This window comes from Chiloscyllium punctatum, chromosome 22, assembly GCF_047496795.1.
Source record: "Chiloscyllium punctatum isolate Juve2018m chromosome 22, sChiPun1.3, whole genome shotgun sequence".
NCBI lineage: Eukaryota > Metazoa > Chordata > Chondrichthyes > Orectolobiformes > Hemiscylliidae > Chiloscyllium > Chiloscyllium punctatum.
Window position 1 is genome coordinate 21099305 of NC_092760.1, and position 24101 is coordinate 21123405.

Genomic DNA, 24101 nt, shown 5'->3' on the forward strand with positions numbered 1-24101 from the left:
TATATCTGTCACCCTTCAATTTAAAGCTATGTCCTCTCATGCCAGCCATCACTATTCAAGGTAAAGGACTCTCACCGTCCACCCTCTCTAACCCTCTGATTATCTTACATGTCTCAATTAAGTCACCACTCAATCTTCTCTCGAACAAAAACAGCCTGAAGTCCCTCCATAAGACCTTCCTTCCATACCCAGGCAGCAGCCTAGTAAATCTCCTCTGAACCCTTTCCAAAGCTTCCACATCCTTCCTAAAATGCTGTGACCAGAACTGTACACAATATCCCAAGTGCGGCCGCACCAGAGTTTTGTACTGCTGTAGCATAACCTCATGGCTCTGAAACTCAATCCCTCTACCAGTTAAAGCTAACACACCGCGTGCCTTCTTAACAGCCCTATCAACTTGGGTGGCAACGTTTAAGGACCTATGTACATGGACACCAAGATCTCTCTGCTCATTTACACAACCAAGAATCTCACCATTAGCCCAGATCCTGAACATTCCAACACGATGTGAATGTTTCAGAACAAACAGGTCACAATAAAAATAATGATACGTTCCAGTTCCAATCTCAGCCATGTTTTAAACACCTCAACACAATACAAAGTGAGGTTAAGTACAGAATGGACTGAAAATGTGTTGCTGGAAAAGCGCAGCAAGTCAGGCAGCATCCAAGGAACAGGAGAATCGATGTTTCGGGCTTAAGCCCTTCTTCATTCCTGAGGAAGGGCTGATGCCCGAAACGTCGATTCTCCTGTTCCTTGGATGCTGCCTGACCTGCTGCGCTTTTCCAGCAACACATTTTCAGCTCTGATCTCCAGCATCTGCAGTCCTCACTTTCTCCTTAAGTACAGAATGGGTGCTTTCATTCTTGAAACTTTGCAGAGATCAGATTCACTTTCAGAAACAAAATTGTTATGGCAGCTCAGCAACAACTGTGCACCGATATATTTAAAAACTAAACAGTGAAACAGGCAGCAACTGTGCAGAGAGGGGTGAAGGGGTCTGTGGGAATGAGCCCACACCAGGCTGTGTGGTGTGCACTCTGCACCATCCCACAACGTCAGCATGGACCCACGCCCCAGGGAAACACACAGCCGCTGTGATATTCCGTGGGGTGACGTGGGGAGCAGTCTCCTGCAAACATCTCAATGGGGGCAGACTTTGCAAAGGTTCAGCACTTGTTATTCTAGTCTGGAACGGGAGGTACAGAATTCCCATCATAGCACATACTGAAGGAATGGCCTGGAAAATTCCCCTCTACCTCGAACCCTTGAAGTTCCATTTACATTGGAGTCCCTGATAAAGTTGCTCTCTTCGATAGTGTAGATTCTGAGTAACGATGAAGCTCACCCCATACTAACCCTGCACACCACCCCCACTTTCTGCACCCCTCCTTCCTCTTGGTTGGACCCTTATTGGGAAGCCAGAGGATTGGGAAACCTTTGGAAACCAGCTGAGGATAACTAATACAACGGGGGGGTGGGGGAGGGGAATCAAAGAGTAAGCTAGCTAGTAATATAAAAGATGATTGCACCAAGTTTTTTTTTCAAATATCTAAAAGCTAAGAGAGGCAAGAGTGGACATTGGAGCACAGGAAAATGAGGCTGGAGAGGCAGTGAAATGGCGGAGGAACTGACTCGGTATTTTGTGTCAGTTTTCCCAGTGGATGACATCAGCAGCATATCAGAACTTCAAAAGGGTCAGGGGGCAGAGGTGAATGTAGTGACCATCACTAAGAAGAGGGTGTTGGAGAAGCTGATAAATCACCCAGACCAGATGGACTATACCCCAGAGTTCTGAAGGAGACAGCTGAGGAGATCGTACTGGCGTTGGTGAGGATTGTTCTGGCATCAGTGGAGTCAGGAAGAGTCCCTGAGGACTGGAAAATGGCTCATGTAACACCCCTGTTTGAGGAGGGAGGGAGGCAGAAGACAGGAACCTATAGGCTGGTTATCCTGACCTCGGTTATTGGTGAGATTTTAGAGTCCATTATTAAGGACGAGATTCAGGAGTACTCGGACGCACGGGGTAAAATTGGACTGAATCAATGTGGCTTTGTCAAGGGAATGTCATGCCTGATAAATCTGTGAGAATTCACTGAGGAGATAATAACCAAGTTAGACAGAGGAGAGCCACTGGATGGGATTTATTTAAATCTCCAGAACGCCTTTGACAAGGTGCTGCACAGGAGGCTGCTAAATAAGCTAAGAGACCACAGTGTTCAGGACAAGGTACGGGCATGGACAGAGAATTGCTTGACCAGCAGAAGGCAGAGTGTAGGAATAAAGGGACCATTTTCAAGATGGCAGCTGTTGACTGGTAGAGCTCCACAGGGGTAAGGAATATCAGAACTATTCACGTTATACATTAACGACCTGGACAAAAGAACTGAGGGCATTGCGGCTCAGTTTGCAAATGACACAAAGATGGATGGATTGACAGGTCGTGCTGAGAAAACAGGGAGGCTGCAGAAGGGCTTGGACAGCTGAGCACAGCGGGAAAAGAAGTGACAGATGGAACACAATATAGGAAAGCGTTAGGATTTTCTAAATGGGGAAAGGCTTCAGAAACTGAACAGGATAATGTATAGGTTCAGTCTGCAGTTAGGAAGGCAAATACAATGTTAGCATTTCGAGGGGACTAGAATACAAGAGCAGGGATGGACTGCTGAGGCTGTACAAGACTATGGCCAGACTGCATTCAGAATATGGTGAGCAGCTTTAGGCCTTGTGTCTGAGGAAGGATGTGCTGACCTTGGAGGGATTCTGGAGGTGGCTTAGAAAAATGATCCCGGGGATGAAGGCCTTGTCATGTGAGGAGCAATTGAAGGCTCTGGGTCTGTACTCGATAGAGTTTACAAGGATGACGGGGAATCTCATTAAAATTTACATAATACTGAGAGAGGTCTGGATAGAGTGGATGGGGAGATGATGTTTCTACCAATCAGAGAGACGAGGACCAGAGGAGACTGCCTCACTCAGAGTGAAGGGACAACCCTTTCCAACTGAAATGAGGAGGAATTTCTTCAGCCAGAAGGTGGAGCATCTGTGGAACCCATTGCCACAGAAGGATATGGAGACCATGTCAGTGAGTGTATTTAAGACCGAGATTGACAAGTTCTTGATCAAGGGGAACAGGAAGAAGGCAGAAGAGTGAGGTTGAGAAACTTATAAGGCACAATTGAACGGCAGAACAGACTCAACAGGCCAAATTTGACTGCTCTGTTTTATGGTCAAGATTAAGAGTGGTGCTGGAAAAGCACAGCAGGTGAGGCAGCTTCCAAGGAGCAAGAGAATCAACACTTCAGCAAAAAGCCCTTCATTAGGAATCCTGGAAAAGCCCTTCCTCAGGAATGCCTTCCTCAGATGCTGCCTGACCCGCTGTGGTTTTCCAGCACCACTCTAATCTCCAACATCTGCTGTCCTCACTTCCACCTACCTGCTCGGTTTTATAGTCTTACGCTCGGACCCACATAAAAGAGTCTGCTGTTGAAAAGCGAGGTTCTGCTGTCCTGTGAGCATGAGCTGACAGGATACAGTAACAGAAGCCAGCTCATCACAGATGGACGAGACAGGGCTGAGCACCAGAGGCAGCACATCACCAGTGAAGGACAGGAACCTTCCCACTTCCCCCTTATTAAACAGCCTGAAGCTGACCTCAATCAATGTCAACATCCAGCCTGAAAGACGAGCTCTGAATGTGAATCTCTGAACAGAAGGAAGCTGCTGATGCTTGCTGGAATACAACGTGGCTAGCCAAATACTCAAATCAGAACAGTTTTTAAATCCAACTGCCTTTGACTGACACACACACACACACACACACACACACACACACACACACACACACACACACACACAGAGTCTGTGAGGAGAGGAGCTGACTGCAGGAGAAATTCTCCTTTTCTTCCCCAGACCTACAGATCGCCTCAGAACTCCACAGTTCAATAAAAACCTGCCTTAAGGGCTGAAGCACTCCTTCCTCCCAACGACAGTCCCAGTTATCGGTGCTTGTGTGTTGAGAGCCAGGATTCCAAACCGCACAGCAACACTCCATCAAAACCCAACCGCAGCGAACACGGCCAATTATATCCAGGTGGGTACCAAAGGCAGCTAGGAGGCAAATAATATTTGGCATTCATTACAAGAGGATTGCAGTCCAGGGGAAGGGAGATTTACTGCAACTGTAGTGACTTGGGTGGGACCACTCTCAGAGTGTTGCGTACAGTTTTGCTATCCTCACTTTAAGGAAGGAGATATTTGCCATAGCAGGGAATGCAGTGGAGGTTCACCAGTTTGATTCCTGGGACGACAGGTCAGTCTTGCGAGGAGAAACCAGATCACTTGGGGCTGTATTCACTGGAGAATGAAAGGGGCCCACACTAAGACATGTTAAATTCTGGCAAAACTGGACTCAGGAGAATGCAACGAGAATGTCTCCTCGGACGGGTGAGCCCAGAACCAGGTGTTCTTCAGTCAGGATATGGGGCAAGCCATTTAGGAGATACGGAGAAATATCTTCAAGCAAGACAGTAGCAAACCTGGAGAATTCGTTCCCACAGAACGCAGTAGAAACTGGTTCAATGAATATATTTAAGAAACAAATAGATTGCTGGAAGGTGAAGATGTCGAGGAACGAGGGGAGAGTGTGTCGAGGTAGAAGCTGCGTGGAATAGCAGGAGAAGGCTCAGTGGGTTGAATGGCCTACTCCTGTTCCTAGTTTCTGTTTTTAATCACCATATCCACCCAGCTATGCACATTACATGCCTATAAAATAAGGGTCAACATGTTGGCAAATATGTATAGAGTCCAAAACAACCAGAAACTCAAAATGGGTCAGCAACGACTCAACACTCACATACTCTCCTCTGAAAACTGACCGTGAGGTAAAAGGTCTTTTTTTTTGCGGGGGGCGGAGGGAAGCAAATGAAAGAGATATTGAGACAGCCAGATGAAGCATGCTGGGAGGACGGCTATACTGGGCAGAAAGGTTGGCATCAGCTGTTGGACCAACAGGTCTCACTCTGTGCTGGGTACTCCATGGAGGATCAAGAGTCAGTGTGACAGAAACACTGAGAAAAGGCAACGGGCACTGGCCATGTCAGAAACACCCATCGTAAACATATACAGCTACACAGTCAGACACAGCATACTACCACAAGAGGTAGATAACACCCGCTACACAGCATGACAGACAGGACACACCATTCAATACAGTCAGGTAACACACAGCACAGAATTAGATCATTGTCTGAGTGCTGTACTGTGACAATGTGACTGACTGTAATTTACAGTCAGTTTATTCAATGAATCTGTAGAATAGTAATGGGGATCACCAAGCTCTCACTGAGTTAGTCCAGCACTGGACTGGAGGAGGTCATTTTGCCTTCTGACTGGCTCTCCAAACCAGCAAATCCCTTCTGTCCATCCTGCCATCTTCTCCCCATAACCTCACCCATGTTACCTTTGTAGACCATTCCCTTTGGGATGCTTCAACTGACTTTGCCTCCACCATTCTCTCAGGCAGCGCCGTCCACTCGATGTCCACTCGAGACCCACTCTCTGCAAAAAGAATTTCCCCCAACTGCTTTCAAATTGTCATCCAATTCATGATCTGCCATTTTGGGGGGGGGGGGGGGGGTCGGAATCCTGATGAAAGGTTCCGACTTGGGACATCGACTCCCTTCTTCCCTGATGCTGCTTGACCTGATGTGCTTTTTTCCAGCTTCACTCAGACTCTCCAGCATCTGCAGTTCTATCTCCAACCAGCTATACTTACCAACCCTGGCTTTTGGGGGACCCCCCAAAATGTAGAATGTCTTGTACCTTCTGGCAATATCTCAAAGTCTTGTACTAATGGAAGTCTTATGATACAATATGGTGGCATCTTCCAACTTTCAAGCCAAGCTATAACATAGAAAGCAGTGGTTTGTGTCCCTGACCTTCACAACCCCAGATTAATGTTCGAATACAATCACAATAGATGGTGAAATTTACATTTAATAAGTATTAGAAATGAAAACCAGTCTAATTCAGAGCATGCAGCCTTTGTAAAAACCCGTTTGGTTCACTCCTGTCCTTCTGTGAATTTAATCCCAGTGTGACTCTGACACCACACCATTGGGTTAACTCCTGACTGCCCTCTGGCACAGCTGAGAAAACCCATCTGTTCAAGGTCAGCTCACCCACAGTATCCACATCTCACACAAGAACTTAAAAGATTAGATTAGATTAGATTCCCTACAGTATGGAAACGGGCCCTTCGGCCCGACAAGTCCACACCGACCCTCTGAAGAGTAACCCACCCAGACCCATTCCCCATATTTACCCCTAATGCATCTGACACTATGGTCAACTTAGCGTGGCCAGTTCACCTGACCTGCACATCTTTGGACTGTGGGAGGAAACCGGAGCACCCAGAGGAAACCCACGCAGACACGGGGAGAACGTGCAAACTCCACACAGTCAGTCGTCTGAGGCGGGAATTGAACCCAGGTACACTTCACAATAATCTCTTCCACCATCTTTGTCCTACGTACTCTTCTTCACAAATACTGTTACCTGCAGCTCGCTCTTAATGTTTGTGGAGTCGAATAATTTGAATTATGTAACTGAAAAAGCAAGCAACGTTTTTTTTTCCCTCTCAGACCCTCATTTCTTGATGTCACTAGTGTCTGCCCAGCACTGATCAGAAAAGTCCGAGCTTTGGTCTGCATTCACAATGAAGTCGCGACTGGGTAAACCGTAGATTCCCAAACATTAACTGCCTTATGCTCCAGTCACGTTTCATTTATGCTTTTCTGAAAGATTTACTCAACAACGCAAGTATCTCACAGGAGACAAGATCTCTGCTTACCCTAGTTACTGTACATAGAACTACACCTCCCCTCAGTCACTTCAATGTGTTCGCAACACCAGACACAAAGCAGGCATGACATTTATGTGACTTAACTTTGTTCCAAATGTCATTATTCAGTAAATCACTGTAATACTCTAACCAATCTGTTACACATATCTTTGAACTGCAAATAATATCTAAAACTGTACAATTAAAGTCACTGACTGAAAAGGCATCACAGGACTAAAACTATCTGACAAGTAAAGTATGTTCAAATTCATTATTGCCACCATTCTCCCAAACCTCCTGGGTCTTTTGTTAGTTTGGGGAGCCTACCTTCCTGTTTCGGGCAGCTCGGTGCATGATGATCAGCTCTTTGGGTATTCTGGGATTTCTGTTACACTTCTGTCCTCTGCTGTATAGGCCAGGTCTGACAGGACACTGGCAACCTCCTCATCCTGTTGGTCTCTAACCTCTCCATTATAGTGATGCCAGCACCCGGTGTCTTGACCATTTTAAAATCCGACCAACATCGGCCCTCTGTCAGAATGCCTCACTTGCTGCATGAACATTGATGGGAAAACTATCATTGCCCACACCTCCCCCAAGGCTTATTTTCCTGAGGCAGCAGATACCTGGTCAGGGTCTCCCTCTCTCTAGGAACCACTCGCTGCACCATGAGTATTTGTGTGACAAGATCCTTTCTTTCCATTGCAAGTTGTCAAGGCCAAAGTCAGACCTTGTTTTCCTTTATATAGGGACACAGCCGCACATCCAATTCATTCTGCTGCTGGTATATACAGTTCCAACTGGAATCAGACCCCCAACCACTTACACCTGCTGTCTGCCCACAGCTAGCAGGGTTGAAGCTTCCCGTCCGACTTATTTTGGAAGTCTACAAAGGTTCTGCGATAGGTGGTGAAGGACAGACCTGGAGCGGCACAGTGGCTCAGTGGTTAGCACTGCTGCCTCACAGCGCCAGAGACCCGGGTTCAATTCCCGCCTCAGACGACTGACTGTGTGGAGTTTGCACATTCTCCCCGTGTCTGCGTGGGTTTCCTCCCACAGTCCAAAGATGTGCAGGTCAGGTGAATTGGCCATGCTAAATTGCCCATAGTGTTAGGTTAAGGGGTAAATGTAGGGGAATGGGTCTGGGTGGGTTACGCTTCGGCAGGTCAGTGTGGACCTGTTGGGCTGAAGTTACGGCAAACTTTGTTTAAACCAGCACCTTATGAATGGGCATTCTTGATAAACTGACTAAAACTTATATGGCAGAAGTCAACTGTATTATTAGAGTGTTCGAGTAGTCAGTTGCGGGTACGAGTGAGGAAGCTCTCTGCCGTTAAATTTTATTTAAGGAAACGCTGCATTCTGCTGTAAATAAAGTATCACAGTGACATTCCTGTTGGCTAGTAGTTTAAGGCAGCAGCTCACCACCACCTTATTGAGGGCAACTGCTGGCCAGCCAGCAACACAGACTTTGAATTATCAATACAATTCACACAAATGAATACAGTTTTTAAAAAGTTCGGGTGTGTTTTCACATTGACTATGCGGGGCTCTAGTGATGATCAACTGAAATACCTGTTAAACTGGCACTCTCCTGGTCCCATAGGTGCCAGTTCATAGATAGTTTGCTACGTATTTATAAAGTTACATGTGACAAGTCAACACTTTCTAACACAACATCGACATATTTAAATCTGGAGCCCAGGCAAGTAACTGTCACCTGCGTTCGCTTCATGCACATTTAACACATCAAAGACCAATCATCCTTCGAGTGTAAAACCTTCTCATCTTATGCACTAAGACTGTAATATTGCAGGGGGAACTGCTCAACTTGTGTATTCTAAACCTTTTATTATAAAAGTCCATTATATTACTAGGAAACAGGTTTATACTGTGGATTAATAATGATCATACCTGTCACACTGCAATACAGGAAGGGTGCTGTAGACGCAGCCTCTATAAATATCTCAAACACCCACTCGATATTCTCTGAGCATTTGTTACAGCAAGATCATAAATTCTACACGACCAGCTCAACGAGTAGGAGAGCCAATCAATTTCTCTGACAACTGCATGCATCTCTGGTTAACTGGTCAGAGATGGCTGCCCTGATAGAGGAAGGGTGTTAGTAAGCTGGAAAGGGTCCAAAAAAAGGGTTTACCAGGATGTTACTGGGACTGGAGCGTTTGAGTAATAAGGAGAGGCTGGATAGGCTGAGACTTTTGTCACTGAAGGATTGGAGGCTGAGGGGTGATCTTGTAGAGGTTTAGAACATCATGACAGGCACAGATAAGGTGAACGGCAAAAAGGCCCTTTCACGAGAGGGAGTGGGTTCAAGGCAAGAGGGGAAAGATTTAAAAAGGGACCTGAGGAACAACCTTCTCACCCAGCGTGCGCGTGTGGAATGAGCTGTCAGAGGAACTGGTGGAGGCTGCTACAATGACAGCATTTAGAAGATATTTGGACAGGTACATTGATAGGAAAGGTTTAAAGGGATTTGGGCCAAATGCAGGCAAATGAGACTTGTTGAGTTCGGGAAACCTGGTGGACGTAGGGGAGCCAGACCGAAGCGTCTGTTTCCACGCTGTTTGACTCGATGGTCAAAAGGACTTGCAATTCTCCTCCAAACAATTAAACCTTTGATAAAAACCTTTGCGGAAGATAAGATGCATCAGACAAATAATCTCTCATGACCTCAAAGCTCACAACAAATGTAACTTCACTTACTTGCGTTTCTGACCACCAAGTTGACTCCATACCTCCAAGACAAAGCCATCAAACTCCTCAGCCTGGTGGGGGTGGAAATGATCAAAAGTAAACAGTCAAATGTGTATACAAGGAGGTACAACGGCAAATACATTTCAGGCTCAAAGGTGGACAGGTGGCCTGTCAATAGAACCGAGACAGACAGGTTTACTGAGGACAATATTAAACTTGCTGGAAAAGCACAGCAACTCAGGCAGGGTCTGAGGAGTAGGAGAATCGATGTTTCGGGCATATACTCTTCATCAGGCATAAGGCTCATTCCCGATGCAGAGCTTTTGCCCGAAACATCGATTCTCCAGCTCCTCAGATGCTGCCTGACCTGCTGTGCTTTTCCAGCAACACACACTCGACTCTGATCCCTAGCATCTGCAGTCCTCATTTTCTCCTGAAATATTAAACTTCTTTGGCAGAGAATGGGAGTAAGAAATAGGAGGGATCTGGCATGGGCTGAATAAGATGGATTTAATGAGCTGCAGGAAGGTTCCCCCATGTGACTAGGATATAGCAGCAGTTATTGAGACCTGGCTCCAAGACGGGCAGACTGGGCCCACTAACTTCAGTTTACACATTATTCAGGGAATGATAGGTAAGTGCTGAAAATGTGTTGCTGGAAAAGCGCAGCAGGTCAAGCAGCATCCAAGGAGCAGGGGAATCGATGTTTCGGGCATGAGCCCTTTTTCAGGAATGGTCAAACAGGCGGGTACGGTGGAAGTAATCATCATCGAAACTACTAGACCACTGGAGAGGAGTAATATGATTCAGCAGCCAAGGTCAGTGTCTACTTCACACAAATCCAGGAACATTAAAGAAGCTGTTATGTTACTGTATAACACTGGTCTCACCAAACAACAGGAGAGAATCAGAGCTGGAAAATTACAGAGAACGGATAAACGATATAGCAGTGATAATTGGACCTTTAATTAGTCTAACCTGGACTGAGATACTGACAGGGTACAGGGAAAGGAATTCCTGAATATTTGTGTCCAAGACCTTTGCTGCACAGTGTTGTCTGTTTACAGAGAGAGGAAGTGGTTCTGGGGAATGAGGGGGGGGCTAGGGGAGCATGTTACACTAGGGGAGCATTTATTAAATACCTAGAAAGCACGTGGATGCCCCTGGAAATATTATAGCCCATCCTGTTGGTGAGTCATCACCAGCTCCAGGCTGTATGTGGGAATTTCGGGATTTTGACCCAGCGATAGCTAAGGAATGAACCATTCCTGGCAAGTGGGGAGTGTGCCATCACACTCCTGACTCGTGCCCTGGAGATGGTGGACAGGCTTTGGAGAGTGTATTTGCCTGGCTAGTCTAGTTCAGTTTGTAGTCATTGGTTTGCCCCCCCCCCCCCCCCCCCCCAACCCCCCGCCGCCCCAGAGGTCGATAGTAGGAGATCCAGCAGTGGTAACTTCACCGTCCGTCAAGGGGTACTAGTTTAATTCTCTCACTATGATTGGCCATTTCCTGTCGTTGCTGGGACACATGTCTGGATGAGTTGACATTTCCTCATTTAGATAGTGTGCAGGTGGAAGCCACTGTTTGTGCTCCCTAACTGCTGAGTGTGTGGGTCTCTCTACTCTTTCTCCTCCGAGACACTCCTTAAAACCTACCTGTTTGACAAAGCTTTCAGTTATCTAACCAAATTGGAGAGGGCTCAGAGAAGATTTACCGGGATATTGTCGGGAATGGAGGGTTTGAGTTATCAGGAGAGGCTGGAAAGAACAGGATTTTTTCCACTGGAGTGTAGGAGGTTGAGGGGTGACCTTTGATAAAATCATGAGGGGTATAGGTAAGGTGAATAGCAAGGGTCTTTTCCAGAGAGTGGGGGAATTCATAACTAGGGGGAACATTTTTAAGGTGGGAGGAGAAAGATTTAAAAAGGATTTAAGGGACTTTTTTTTTTATACAGAGTGTGTGACGGATGCGGGTATAGATACAACATTAGAAAGATATTTGGTTAGGTAGTGAATAGGAAAGGCTTGGAGGGATACAGGCCAAACGCAGGGAGGTGGGACTAGCTTGGTTTGAGAACATGGACTAGTTGGCCTAAAGAGTCTGCTGCCATGGCTCTACTACTCAACATGGCACCATTTTATAATGCCCCCGTGAAGCAGCTCGGAAGGTGCTGTGACATTAAAGGTACCATTGAAACACAAATTGTGGGTTTAGGAAACAGTGACCGTAACATGATCAGACAGCGAGTGCGATGGAAGAGGAGGTGGTAAAACCAAGCAAAAATAAACTTAACTGAAAAGGGCTAATGTCAAAGAAGTGAAAAAATGAGCTAGTTCATGTAGACTGGAATCCAAAACTCGGCAGAACAGTAAGTCACCAATGAGGACACGCAGAGAGGAGACTGCTCAGGTTACATTCCCAGGTTCAGAAAGAAAAGAAATTCATAACTAGATTATAAAATCAGAGGTTAAAATGAGATTTTAAAAGGAAGCTTGTGACAATTTGATTCTGTCCTTGTGGAAACAGGCCCTTTGGCCCAACAAGTCCACACCGACCCTCTAAACAGTAACCCACCCAGACCCATTTCCCTCTGACTAATGCACCTGTCACTACGGGCAATTTAGCATGGCCAATCCACCTGACCTGCACATCTTTGTGACTGTGAGAGGAAACCCACACAGACACAGGGAGAATGTGCAAACTCCACACAGACAATCACCCAAGGCTGGAATCAAACCCAGGTCCCTGGCGCTGTGAGGCAGCAGTGCTAACCACTGAGCCACCATGCTGCCCAGTTGTAGGATTCATAATGAAGCAGAGAGATTCAAGCTCAATACAGAGAGTATAGAAATCTAAAAGGAATAAAATGTCAAGAACATATGAGCATAGCACATAAAACACAGTCCAATACATTTTTAAAACAGATAAATAATAAAAGGAGAGGTCAATTAGGCATTTTACTATCCAAAGCATTCACACAATACCGGGACACATGGGCTAAACCTTCACAAATGTCTCGACTTGATCAAATCCACAGTAAACGATTGCATTGACAGTATGGAGCAGTCAGTCAGATGAGGTCAAGCCCAGTGAACAGAGTTTGAAAGTGGTTAATGTACAATCTGGCAGCCTCGGGTGTAAGTCCCCATGAACTGGCCCTTGTTGGTCACAGGTAGCTCAATGCACTGCACAGCAGGGCAGACAAAGGATCACTTCCTTCTGTAATGGCTGCACTAACCCTTCCCACCGTGAAGATGTCTGCTGGGAGAGATTCAATGAATTGGAACTTCCCTCGAGAGGGTCAGTGTGAAGATGGACGGTGACTCACGATATACTAAGCGATCCCGGGCCCTCTCTCCATCACAGCTCAGGTTTGGGACCCAGACGGAGTCACTATACCAGGATACACTGGTCGACATTCGGAATGGGAGAGGCCTGTACAGAAAGTTTCATCACTTGCTCGGTCAAAGAGCCATCCCCCAGGGATTGAGCAGGATTGACCGAAGCTCCTCCACATCTGGTTCAGGTACAACGTAGGCCTGGGAGCAGCACTGCCCACACCTTAGACTTCTCTCATTGGGCCAAGTGAAGCTCAGTGCCTTCCTGCGACATACTGCACCTGTCTGGACATTCCCAGCCCAGCCCTAACCTGACCTGACATTCCCAGTCCAGCCCAGCTCCAACCTGACATTCCTGGACTATCTCAGTCCTAGCTGGACATTCCCAGTCCATGCTGGCTCGAACCAAACATTCCCAGTACATTCCAGCCCTCACCCAACATTCCCAGTCCACACCGGCCCTCATCTGATGTTCCCAGCTCACTCCGGCCCTAATCTGACATTCCCAGTCCAGCTTGGCCCTAATCTAACATTCCCAGTTGAATCCTGGTCTCAACGCTGCATTCCCAGTCAACTCTGGCCCTCACCCGACATTCTCAGTCCACCACTGCCCTCATCTGACAGCCCCAGACCACTCTGGCCTTAACCTGACATTGCCGGTCTATCTCGGCCCTAACCCAACATTCCCACTCCTGACCAGTATTTCAACTTTACACAAACATCCAGCCGATTAGGTCCATGTTCTGCAGCCTCATGGCAACAGTGTTGGAGAGAACTAAACCACGACGTTACTCGGCTTGAAACCACTGACGGTCCTCAGGGAACTAACTCACCAGGAGGTCACTCTGCTTTCTAAGGTAAATGACCAACGTGGGGAGAGGGGAAAGATCCCACTGCCTTCCCAGGTAACTGACTGCCAAGGGTGAAGCACAGCTCCCGAAGGGGACTCACTGACCTTTGCTGTCTGCACCAACGCTTCTGACAGCTCTTCGATTTCATCCTCGCTGTTAAAAAGACTTTCATAGTCACGGTATGTCCAGGAATCAAACAAAATCCGAGGAACTGAAAGGGCAGAACAGAAACAAGAAAAACAAAATCAACTTTAAAAAAGTGTCAAAGGGACTGTACAGGCAGCAATACAGTCACACAGTGAGCAGTGTACAGCTCTGATCACTCAGCCTGAATGTACAGGCAGTGGTACAGTCACACAGTGAGCAGTGTACAGCTCTGATCACTCAGCCTGAATGTACAGGCAGTGGTACAGCCTTACAGATGCCACACACCACGCTGTTATTACTGGGGAGCAATGTTATCTAGATTCTTAACAAAATCGTTCAGCTGAACCCCAGTAAGAAGTTTCATACTGTTGTAAACCAGATTACTGAGATTTAGGTTCAAGCTTACAATGTACAGTGTACACACTGGTGCCTTTTCACTGAGGAAATGTGTGGAATGGATTGTCAGGGAGATCTGGCTGAATCATTGAGGAGATAACAACTCAGGGAGAGATATCAATTCTGAGACAGGCTGGGTGGACTGTTGAGACTTCTTTTCAATTTTCAGCTCCTTAAGTTCCCGAAGGAAAAGCAGGGAGGGGGTAGCATGACTTTGAGAGTCTGGTGAAATTTGATGGAATCTGCGATCATTAACTGACGAGAGGGGAGATGGACTTCTTTCTGAAGCGTTCCAGTTCCCACGACAAATTTCAATTTTAAACTGCGGCTTGAAAACAATCCAATCAAGATGGCTGAATGTTTTCAACTAGGAGGGATCGCCTAGACCAACACACATGGAAAACATGTAATGGACACTAACCCCACCCCAGGACAACACAATGTGGCACTCTGCAGGCTAGTCTGCCCATTCAGTCCACGCCAACCTTTTGGAAACCAATTCCTCATTCCATCCATTTATTTCCCACGAGTGTCCACTCAGAGTCATAGAGATGTACAGCATGGAAACAGACCCTTCGGTCCAACCCGTCCATGCTGACCAGATATCCCAACCCAATCTAGTCCCACCTGCCAGCACCCGGCCCATATCCCTCCAAACCCTTCCTATTCATATACCCATCCAAATGCCTCTTAACTGTTGCAATTGTACCAGCCTCCACCACTTCCTCTGGCAGCTCATTCCATACACGTACCACCCTCTGTGTGAAAACATTGCCCCTTAGGTCTCTTTTATATCTTTTCCCCTCTCACCCTAAACCTATGCCCTCTAGTTCTGGACTCCCCGACGCCAGGGAAAAGACTTTGTCTATTTATCCTATCCATGCCCCTCATAATTTTGTAAACCTCTATAAGGTTAGCCCTCAGCCTCCGAAACTCCAGGGAAAACAGCCCCAGCCTGTTCAGCCTCTCCCTGTAGCTCAGATCCTCCAACCCTGGCAACATCCTTGGAAATCTTTTCTAAACCCTTTCGAGTTTCACAACATCTTTCCGATAGGAAGGAGACCAGAATTGCACACAATATTCCAACAGTGGCCTAACCAATGTCCTGTACAGCCGCAACATGACCTCCCAACTCCTGTACTCAATACACTGACCGATAAAGGAAAGCATACCAAACACCTTCTTCACTATCCTATCTACCTGCGACTCCACTTTCAAGGAGCTATGAACCTGCACTCCAAGGCCTCTTTGTTCAGCAACACTCCCTAGGACCTTACTATTAGTATATAAGTCCTGCTAAGATTTGCTTTCCCAAAATGCAGCACCTTGCATTTATCTGAATTAAACTCCATCGGCCACTTCTCAGCCCATTGGCCGATCTGGTCCAGATCCTGTTGTAATCTGAGGTAACCCTCTTCGCTGTCCACTTTACCTCCAATTTTGGTGTCATCTGCAAACTTACTAACTGTAACAACGTCCTTTCAAAACCATTTGTCTCTTCATTTCGGGCCTGGAGTTACATCCGCTGTATGAAACTGGCCTTCCCCTGCAACCCTTCCCCAAAAACCAACCTGTCTCTCCTCGTCCTTGGCCATCAGCCTACTGGGAACAGCTTTTCTCTGTCCATCTTCCCGAAAACCTGTCAGAACCTTGTTGACCTCCATCCAATCTCCTCTCAGTCTCCTTTGCTCCAACAACAGCAGCTTGGAGTCATAGAGTCATAGAGATGTACATCACGGAAACAGACCCTTTGGTCCAACCTGTTCATGCCGACTAGATATCCCAACCCAATCTAGTGCCACCTGCCAGCACCCGGCCTATATCCCTCCAAACCCCTCACCTTTGGTATTGATCTGATAAATCTGTTCTCCACTCTCTGACAGAACCTCATGTCCTTTCTGAAAGTGTGGTGACCAGGATGCAGCTCAGTATTCGAGCTTGTGCTCTGAAGTAAGATTGAAGATACAGTGTAACTTCCCTACTTTCACACACTATATCACCAACTGTCATTTAGACTGCAACTATGTACTGTAATCGGAGGGAGAGAGAAGGAGTGCACTATGTTGTATTATCGACCAGGAATTCAACTGGAAGGCTAACCCAGCACTCAGAGATGGGAGAGAGTGTCACATTTTGAGAGTTGGAACACAGACCGGAGTAAGGAAACAGGCAGATTAAAAAAATACCGTACTCACCAAAACGGACTGCTTCAAATTCTGCTTTCACATTCTTCATCCACCCTGTTCGTCAATAAAACACGCACAAGCAAGGGGTTAGAGACAAGGGAGGATGGTTACCAACACCAGCTGAACCAATTCCCTCTACAGTAAGTCTCCTCCAGAAAGGAGAAAGTGAGGACTGCAGATGCTGGAGATCCGAGCTAAAAATGTGTTGCTGGAAAAGCACAGCAAGTCAGGCAGCATCCAAGGAACAGAAGAATCGACGTTTCAGGCACAAGCCCTAGGGTCGATTCTCCTGTTCCTTGGATGCTGCCTGACCTGCTGTGCTTTTCCAGCAACACATTTTCAGCTCCTCCATCAGAAAGCAAGTCAAAGATGGCCAATTATACATTTTCAGCTTGCGTTTTTTTATAATTAGGCCAGCCAACATATAAAGTAGCTCGGGGATGGAACACACCAGTACGGCCCCTCTGTCAGAATGGACGGTTTAACGTCACCGACTCATGTGTTTAACAAGAAAGCCTTCTCCTTGGGAATCAGATGATTAACCATGTGTCAGCATCACAGAGTCCAGGCCTGCCTTCCATGTTAACCTTTCTCATCATATCACCACTGGGCTGCCTGCAGCTACACTAAAACTATTCTGACCACTTCCTTTGAGAGATATTCTCAGTGCATGGTGGGAGGACCTGTCTACCCAAGGCCCCTCTGCCTTGTGCTGCCACAGGTTGCTGGTGTCTGTTGTGCCCACCAGTTGCTGGAACGCTAGACAGCTGGCTCCACATTGCCGGCTGATCAGACCACCCCAGTTCCTCACCTCCTCCCCCATTCTTCACTCCCTGGCTCTCTGGTACCACTGTAATTTCTACAGTGAGCTCCCAATAACCCAGCTCCAAACGACTCAGCCAGGAACCAACTCAGGTCAGTTGGCCCCTGGACATGGTCTGATCACTCAGCCAATTGGTAGAAACAGATATCCAACCAGACAGCTGGAAACCCCATCCAGGAAGCCTGGGCTCAAGGATTGGCCAAGTTGGGTGAACACAGAAGAGTACAGAACAGGAATTGGCCCTTCGGCTCACCAATCTAAAAGCCTTTTGCCGATATGCCTCATAGCCGTCTGTTCCCTGCCCTATTCACGTATCTGCCAAGATACCTCTTCAATACCTATTGCAGCTGCCTCCACCGTCTCCTCTCACTGTAATCTTTTGCTATAAATTCTGTGTCTTATGATCCTGCTCCACAGCTACATGATGAAGGAGCAGCGCTCCGAAAGCTAGTGCTTCCAAGTAATCCTAATGGACTATAACGTGGTGTTGGGTGGTTTTTAACCTTGTTCTCCTCAGTCCAACACTGGCTCCTCCACATCATTCACTTGTAATTCAGACAATGCTAGTTGAGGCTCGGCCATGATATTACAGTGACAATACTTCAGAGTCTTCCCTTGGCTGTAAACTGCTTTGGGACTTTGGATGGGAAGACCATTTTTGTGTTGTCCCATTCAGTGTCTTGATTAAGCCAATGTTAGTTAAATCAAGACTTCATGATCATACCTCTACCTTCACCAGCCTGGCCTGTTGCTGAAAATTAACTCTACAGTTTCTCTTCGTTTCTAATCACCACTTTGGCCCATCTGGTATAGAGACACAAGCCCACACAATATCTCACATCAAGTCTGCTCCACAGTGACCAGATTGTGTTGGGAGTGTGATGGGAAGGTTGTGAGGCAGCGGGGTTAAAGTTAACATAAGAGTGTTCGATACAAAGTACAGATCAAGATAAAGATAATACCTTGGTCTATGTCATGGTGACCAGTCACGTAATAAAGCTGAACTCCCTTCCTCTGGATCTGAAGCCAAACTGGGGAAATTAAGGTGAATTTACCACCAAAGGTCTTAGTGATTTCATAACCGTGGCTGTTCCACTGAAAAACAGAGACAAGAATTGAACCGGGTCAGTAGGAGGAAGAGAATTATGACACGAGGCTTTGAGTGCGTCTCTTGCTGCTGAGTGTATCACCAAAGCTGGATTGTGAATAATTTCCTCTGGCCTCTCATAAAACAGAACAATGTCAACCTACAAAACACTCTAGGACATCTTTTCCCTGCTATCATGATGGCCCCAGCTTCCTTCGTTACTAAATGATCAAACAGGCTCGAGGGGCCGAATGGCCTACTTCAGTTTCTATCTGATGGCCAGAATCGGTAACAATATTCCCACTGGGATCTAGCCAGTGTTTGATAAAGGAACCTGGACTTCCTGGTGTTTGTACTCTGTACCTGGGAAACCGTACTCTGTCTCTTTACAAAGCCATCAACCACACAACTGCGGGTATGGAGTCACGTATAGGCCAGGATGGCTGCTTTCCTTCCCTAAATAAAAATCAGTGAGCAAGATGGGTTTTCAGACAATTACCTGTGGTTCCATGGTCATTGTGAGACTTCAGTTTCAGACTTGTTTTAGTTGAAATCAAATTGCACAATCAGCCGTGATGGGTTTTGAACCCAGCTCCCCAGAGCATTACTAGCCCAGTGACAAGACCACTGCATCATTGTGCCTCCTCCCCTGCCACACCACCTTCAAACATTCATGTCCTTGACCCTTCAGCTTTCATGTTCTTGAACTCTCTTTAAAGTTGTGCCTTTTTTTATTATCTAATTCAATCTACCAAGATATATCACTTCATAAATCGCTGCACTAAATTCCAACTGACATATTTGACCGCTTTATAAACTTGTGTCTTGCAACCTATTCCAACCTTCACTCTTTATTACATTTCCAAATGTCTTACCATCTTGAGCTTCCCGATTATGTGCTACATGCATATAACCAAGTCATTAATGACTCCACAAGAACACCACTGTGGGGGAAGGCCTTGGTTTTTTCCCTCCTCTTCGATGAGAGATCACTGCCCTGCTCCCCTCTCCTCTCCTCTCCTCTCAGACTGGTGTCTCCTGGTCCATTTTCCATCTCCACAGACTGAAATCCTATGGAAGTAACTCTATTACACGGCAGTTGGTCAAAAAGACACAACTGAACCACTTACCATCTCAATCACACTGCTACCTCCAAAGGTGACTTTCCTAGGTGTTAGTGCAACCTTCCTTCAATATCTTACAAGTGAAATAAGGCTTTTCCAACTGATGCAGAGTTCAGGTTTATGTCCAACCATTCTGGTCAACCGACCTCTCTCCAACAGTCTCGTCCACAGCGATGTACAGAAAGAGACCCTTTGACCCAGGTAGTCCACACAAATCATGTTCCCAAACTAAACAAGTCCCACCTGCTTGCTCCTGGCCAAGACCCTTCCAAACTTTTCCCATTCATGTCCTTATCCAAATGTCTTTTAAACATTGTAACTGTACCTGGGAATCCACCACTTCGTCTGGGAGCTCATTCCACACGCTAATCACTTACTGTGTAAAGAATTTACCTCTCATGTCCTTTTTAAATTGCTCTCCTCTCAAAGTCGTAGAGCTGTACAGCATGGAAACAGAGCCTTCAGTCTAACTTGACACTGCTGACGAGGTCCCCGAAATTAATCCAGTCCCATTTGCCAGCATTTGGCCTTATTCATATACCCGTTCAGATGCCTTTTAGATGTTATAATTGTACCAGTCTCCACCACATCCTCTGGCAGCTCGTTCCACACACGCACCACCCTTTGTGTGAAAATATTTCCCCTTAGGTCCCTTGTAGTCTTTGCCCTCTCACCTTAAACTATGCCCTCCAGTTCTGGATTCCATCACCACAGGGAAAAGGCCTTGCCTATTTATCCTATCCATGCCCCTCATAATTTTGTAAACCTCTATAAGGTCACCCCTCAGCCTCAGACGCTCCAGGGAAAACAGCTCCAGGCTATCCAGCTTTCCCTTGTAGCTGAAACCCTCCAACTTTGGCAATATCCTTATAAATAAATCTTATCTGAACCCTTTCAAGTTTCACAACATCCTTCCTATAGCAGGGAGACCAGAGCTGCACGCAGTATTCCAAAAGGGCCTGACTAATATCCTGTACAGTTGCAACATGACTTCCCACTCCGACATTCAACACTCTGACCAATAAAGGAAAGCACACCAAACACCTTCTTCACTATCCCATCTACCTGTGACTCCATCTTCAAGGAGCTACGAACTGCAGGATTTCACTGTACAGAAACACTCCCCAGGACTTTACCATTAAGTGTACAAGTCCTGCCCTGATTTGCCTTTCCAAAATGCAGCACCTCAAATAGATCTAGATTAAACTGTATATAAGCAACCTGAGGCTGTCAAATACATTCCAGTCTGTAACTCACACCTAGCTAACCGTTATTCTGTTTATAAACCATCCTGAACCCATTGATTAGAATCCACTTCTGGGCATCTGTTATTCCATATATTACCATGGCCCCACCTCCCACCTCTTCTCTCACCCCGAACCAAACCCCACAATTAGATTCCAGTCTGTAACTCACTCCTGGGTATCTGCTATTGTGTATAAACTACCCCAAATCGCGCGAATAGATTCCAGTCTGTAACTCACTCCTGGATGTCTGTTATTGTGTATAAACTACCCCAAAACCCTCGATTAGATTCCAGTCTGTACCTTACTCCTGGGCATCTGTTATTGTTGTTATTAATCATTCTGATCCCTCAATTAGATTCCGATTTGTAAATCACTCCTGGGTATCTGTTATTATAACATAAACCCCTCCCCCACCAACCAAAACCCTTGATTAGATTCCAGTCTGTAACTCACACCTAGATATTGGTTATTCTGTGCATATACCACCCAGAACTCCTTGAATAGATTCCAGACTACAACTCACTCCTGGGTATTTGTTCCTCTACATATAATCCAACCCAAATCATCTGATTATACTCCAATCTGTAACTCATTCCCAGTTATCTATAGGCCTGAACAAACTAAAGCCTTACATATATCTTGAAGTGTGGAAAACAACGGATTGTAATCAATTTTTTTCCAGAATGTCTAGTGGAAACAGCTTTTAAAATTTTATCCTGAATAAGTGTGCCTTCCCACCAAGTTTGAGACTTGTTAATAATTCAGTGGGACACAAGTTGTATGGTTCCCCTGTCAGTGCGCGGTTTGGTTAAAAAACACACAGCACCTTGCTCTCCTCTCCTCTCTTCTCTTCCCCCCCCACCCCACCCTGGAGAGGGACTGCACCAAACAGGGTCCAAATTAAGGATTCCCCTGTTGACAGTGCTGTGTTATAACATACAACACACACACACACACACACACACTCCCCCCCATCTCCATTACTCACAGGTGTGACGTAGCCCAGAATGTCACCACTGAAGTGTCGCTCTACCACCTTGGCAGTGCAGTAACTCTTATGCTCCTTCAGAATATCTCTGGCCTTGGGATCAGTGACGACCAGCCCTCTCTCCTGCACCAAGTGCTTCGAAGGTCCGGCCTAACAGAACAATACGGAGCTGTCAATCAACATGATTCACACAATCAGGAAGCCTGACCATCTCTGATCAAGGGAGACCAATAGTGAATGTGTGGGACCGAGGGAGGGCTGTTGTAATGCTGTGCTGCCAGCTTTATTGCCAATCGCCTGTCAGGTGAACACTTCCTAGAGGCACGCCAGCACCCTGAGGCACTCACCCCTTGGACCCTCCAACCACCATCTCACAGCGTGGGATGCACAAGGCTGAAATCTTACTTACTAACACCTTTATTTGAAAGGAAAACTGAACTGTCAGAACAGGACAGAGTCAGATGGCGTTGAATAAATCACATGGTTGTGATGAATGATTCACACAGTGTTTCTGACCATGAACGGCATCAACCAAAGGCCGCTGCTAAAGTCAGAGAGGGACAATGAAAGTCCAACTTTGTGTTTAACACGGATGAGAGAGGCAACATGATTGATATTCAAACTCTCAATCTGCCCAAAGCCTTCCTCTACTCTTCAGTAGCTTTCTTTTTTATTCCTCTAGTGTCCCTCCCTTTTTAATGATGGCTGTATCTCCAAAGCACTGATGGCCACTCCTAATACAGGGCAGATCCCAATCTCTATACATGGTTATAGTGGGAACCTGGGATGTCAACAAGGCCGCTCACCATATTCCAATACAGAAACCAGCCTCGTTTCCCAGGGTAAGTCCAGGATGGTCCTCACATGGACGTTTTGTGCTTCACCTTTCCTGAAACTGCCATCAGGTTTGGCTGCTCAAAGGCTGACCGCTCTGGTTTCGGGCCTAGCTGTTCAGGCCCTGGGCTGTCTGGTCACACCAGGAATGCTGCCCAGCTCTCTGATGTTATCTATTTACTTCCCAGACCACTGCCCAGTTAGTTTAAACAACAGCTCCATAGGAAACACTCCTGGCTCTATTCCAGTGTTGACACTGTAGAAGTCCCATATTGCTCTGAGCTAGTGTCCCCAGAATCTAAAGCCCTCTCTCCTGACACATATCCCTCCAGTCTATCTCCCAGTCTCTATACTCATTAGCCCATGACCTTGTTAGTTTTTTTCTCCATGCTCTCTGAATTCTGATACCAGGACCACTTATTTTTATTTTCCTTCTTTTTTCAACTGTGTTGCTCCTTCAGCCGTGGAAGGTGGAAGTGAATGTTGGAAGTTGGGATGTGTGACAAGGAGGGGCCTATTTGTCCTAAACCCTTCCAACTAAGCCGCTGTCCCCCCCCCCGTTCGGCTGCTGTCCCCCCCCCGTTCGGCCGCTGTCCCCCCCGTTCGGCTGCTGTCCCCCCCCCGTTCGGCCGCTGTCCCCCCGTTAAGCCACTGCCCACCGTGTGCCATCCTTTGACAAGGGGGAGGGGGGGGGAGGGGGGGGGAGGGGGGGGAGGTGAGGGGGGGGGAGGGGAGGGGGGGGAGGGGGAGAGGGGGGGGAGAGGGGGGGGGGGAGAGGGGGGGGAGGAGGGGGGGGGAGGTCTATGATGGGGAGGGAATAGTGCGGGGGAGGGAATAGTGCGGGGGAGGGGGGGCGGGCATGAGTTGGGGGGGTGTGAGGGAGGGGAACCGCTCTGTGCTGGGGGAGGGGGAGGGTGGGGAGGGGGAGGGTGGGGGGAGGGTGACCTGTTACGGCCCACAGGGCCCCCCTCCCGGGTCGACCGTGTCCGTCACCCCCCCTCCCCCGGCCCTCACCTCCTCCTCGGGCCCGCGGCCTGCCGCCTGTTTCCTGATGTCCTTCCGGGAGAGAGTGGCCCGGGCCCCGCTCACACACACCAGGAGCAGGAGGAGGGAGAGGCCTGGGCCCGGGGAACACCGCCTGAACCTGGGGCGGGAACGGGGCACACCGCCCGGGGACACCACAACATCCATACACCCGGCACAGGGGGGCGGGGTTACACACAGGGGCGGGGTTACACACACAGGAGGGCGGGGTTACACACAGGGGCGGGGTTACACACACAGGGGGGCGGGGTTATACACAGGGGCGGGGTTACACACAGGGGGGACGGGGTTACACACGGTAGGGGGGGGTTATACACAGGGGGCGGGGTTACACATAGGGAGGTGGGGTTATACACACAGGGGGAGCGGGGTTACACACAGGGGGAGCGGGGTTATACACACTGGGGGCGGGGTTATACACAGGGGGAGCGGGGTTATACACACTGGGGGCAGGGTTACACACAGGGGGTGGGG

At 47.4% G+C, this 24101-nt stretch overlaps 1 protein-coding gene across 3 annotated transcripts in view; it reads right to left on the bottom strand.

Annotated features, from left to right (window-relative positions):
- Positions 1-23807, bottom strand: part of chid1 (chitinase domain containing 1) — a 37242-nt gene extending 13435 nt beyond the window's left edge. The window contains exons 1-6 of one of the 3 annotated variants that reach the window (XM_072591882.1): positions 23598-23806; positions 21750-21899; positions 18266-18398; positions 16490-16534; positions 13856-13962; positions 9572-9633 (exon numbers count right to left, since the gene is read on the bottom strand). In XM_072591882.1, coding sequence (XP_072447983.1) covers positions 9572-9633; positions 13856-13962; positions 16490-16534; positions 18266-18398; positions 21750-21899; positions 23598-23774 — 674 coding nt within the window. In that variant the 5' untranslated portion in view covers positions 23775-23806. Of the gene's footprint in view, positions 1-9571; positions 9634-13855; positions 13963-16489; positions 16535-18265; positions 18399-21749; positions 21900-22555; positions 22705-23597 lie in introns of those variants that run through there. The other 2 variants (XM_072591884.1, XM_072591883.1) reach the window with 2 other exon arrangements.
- Positions 23808-24101: the final 294 nt, after the last annotated feature.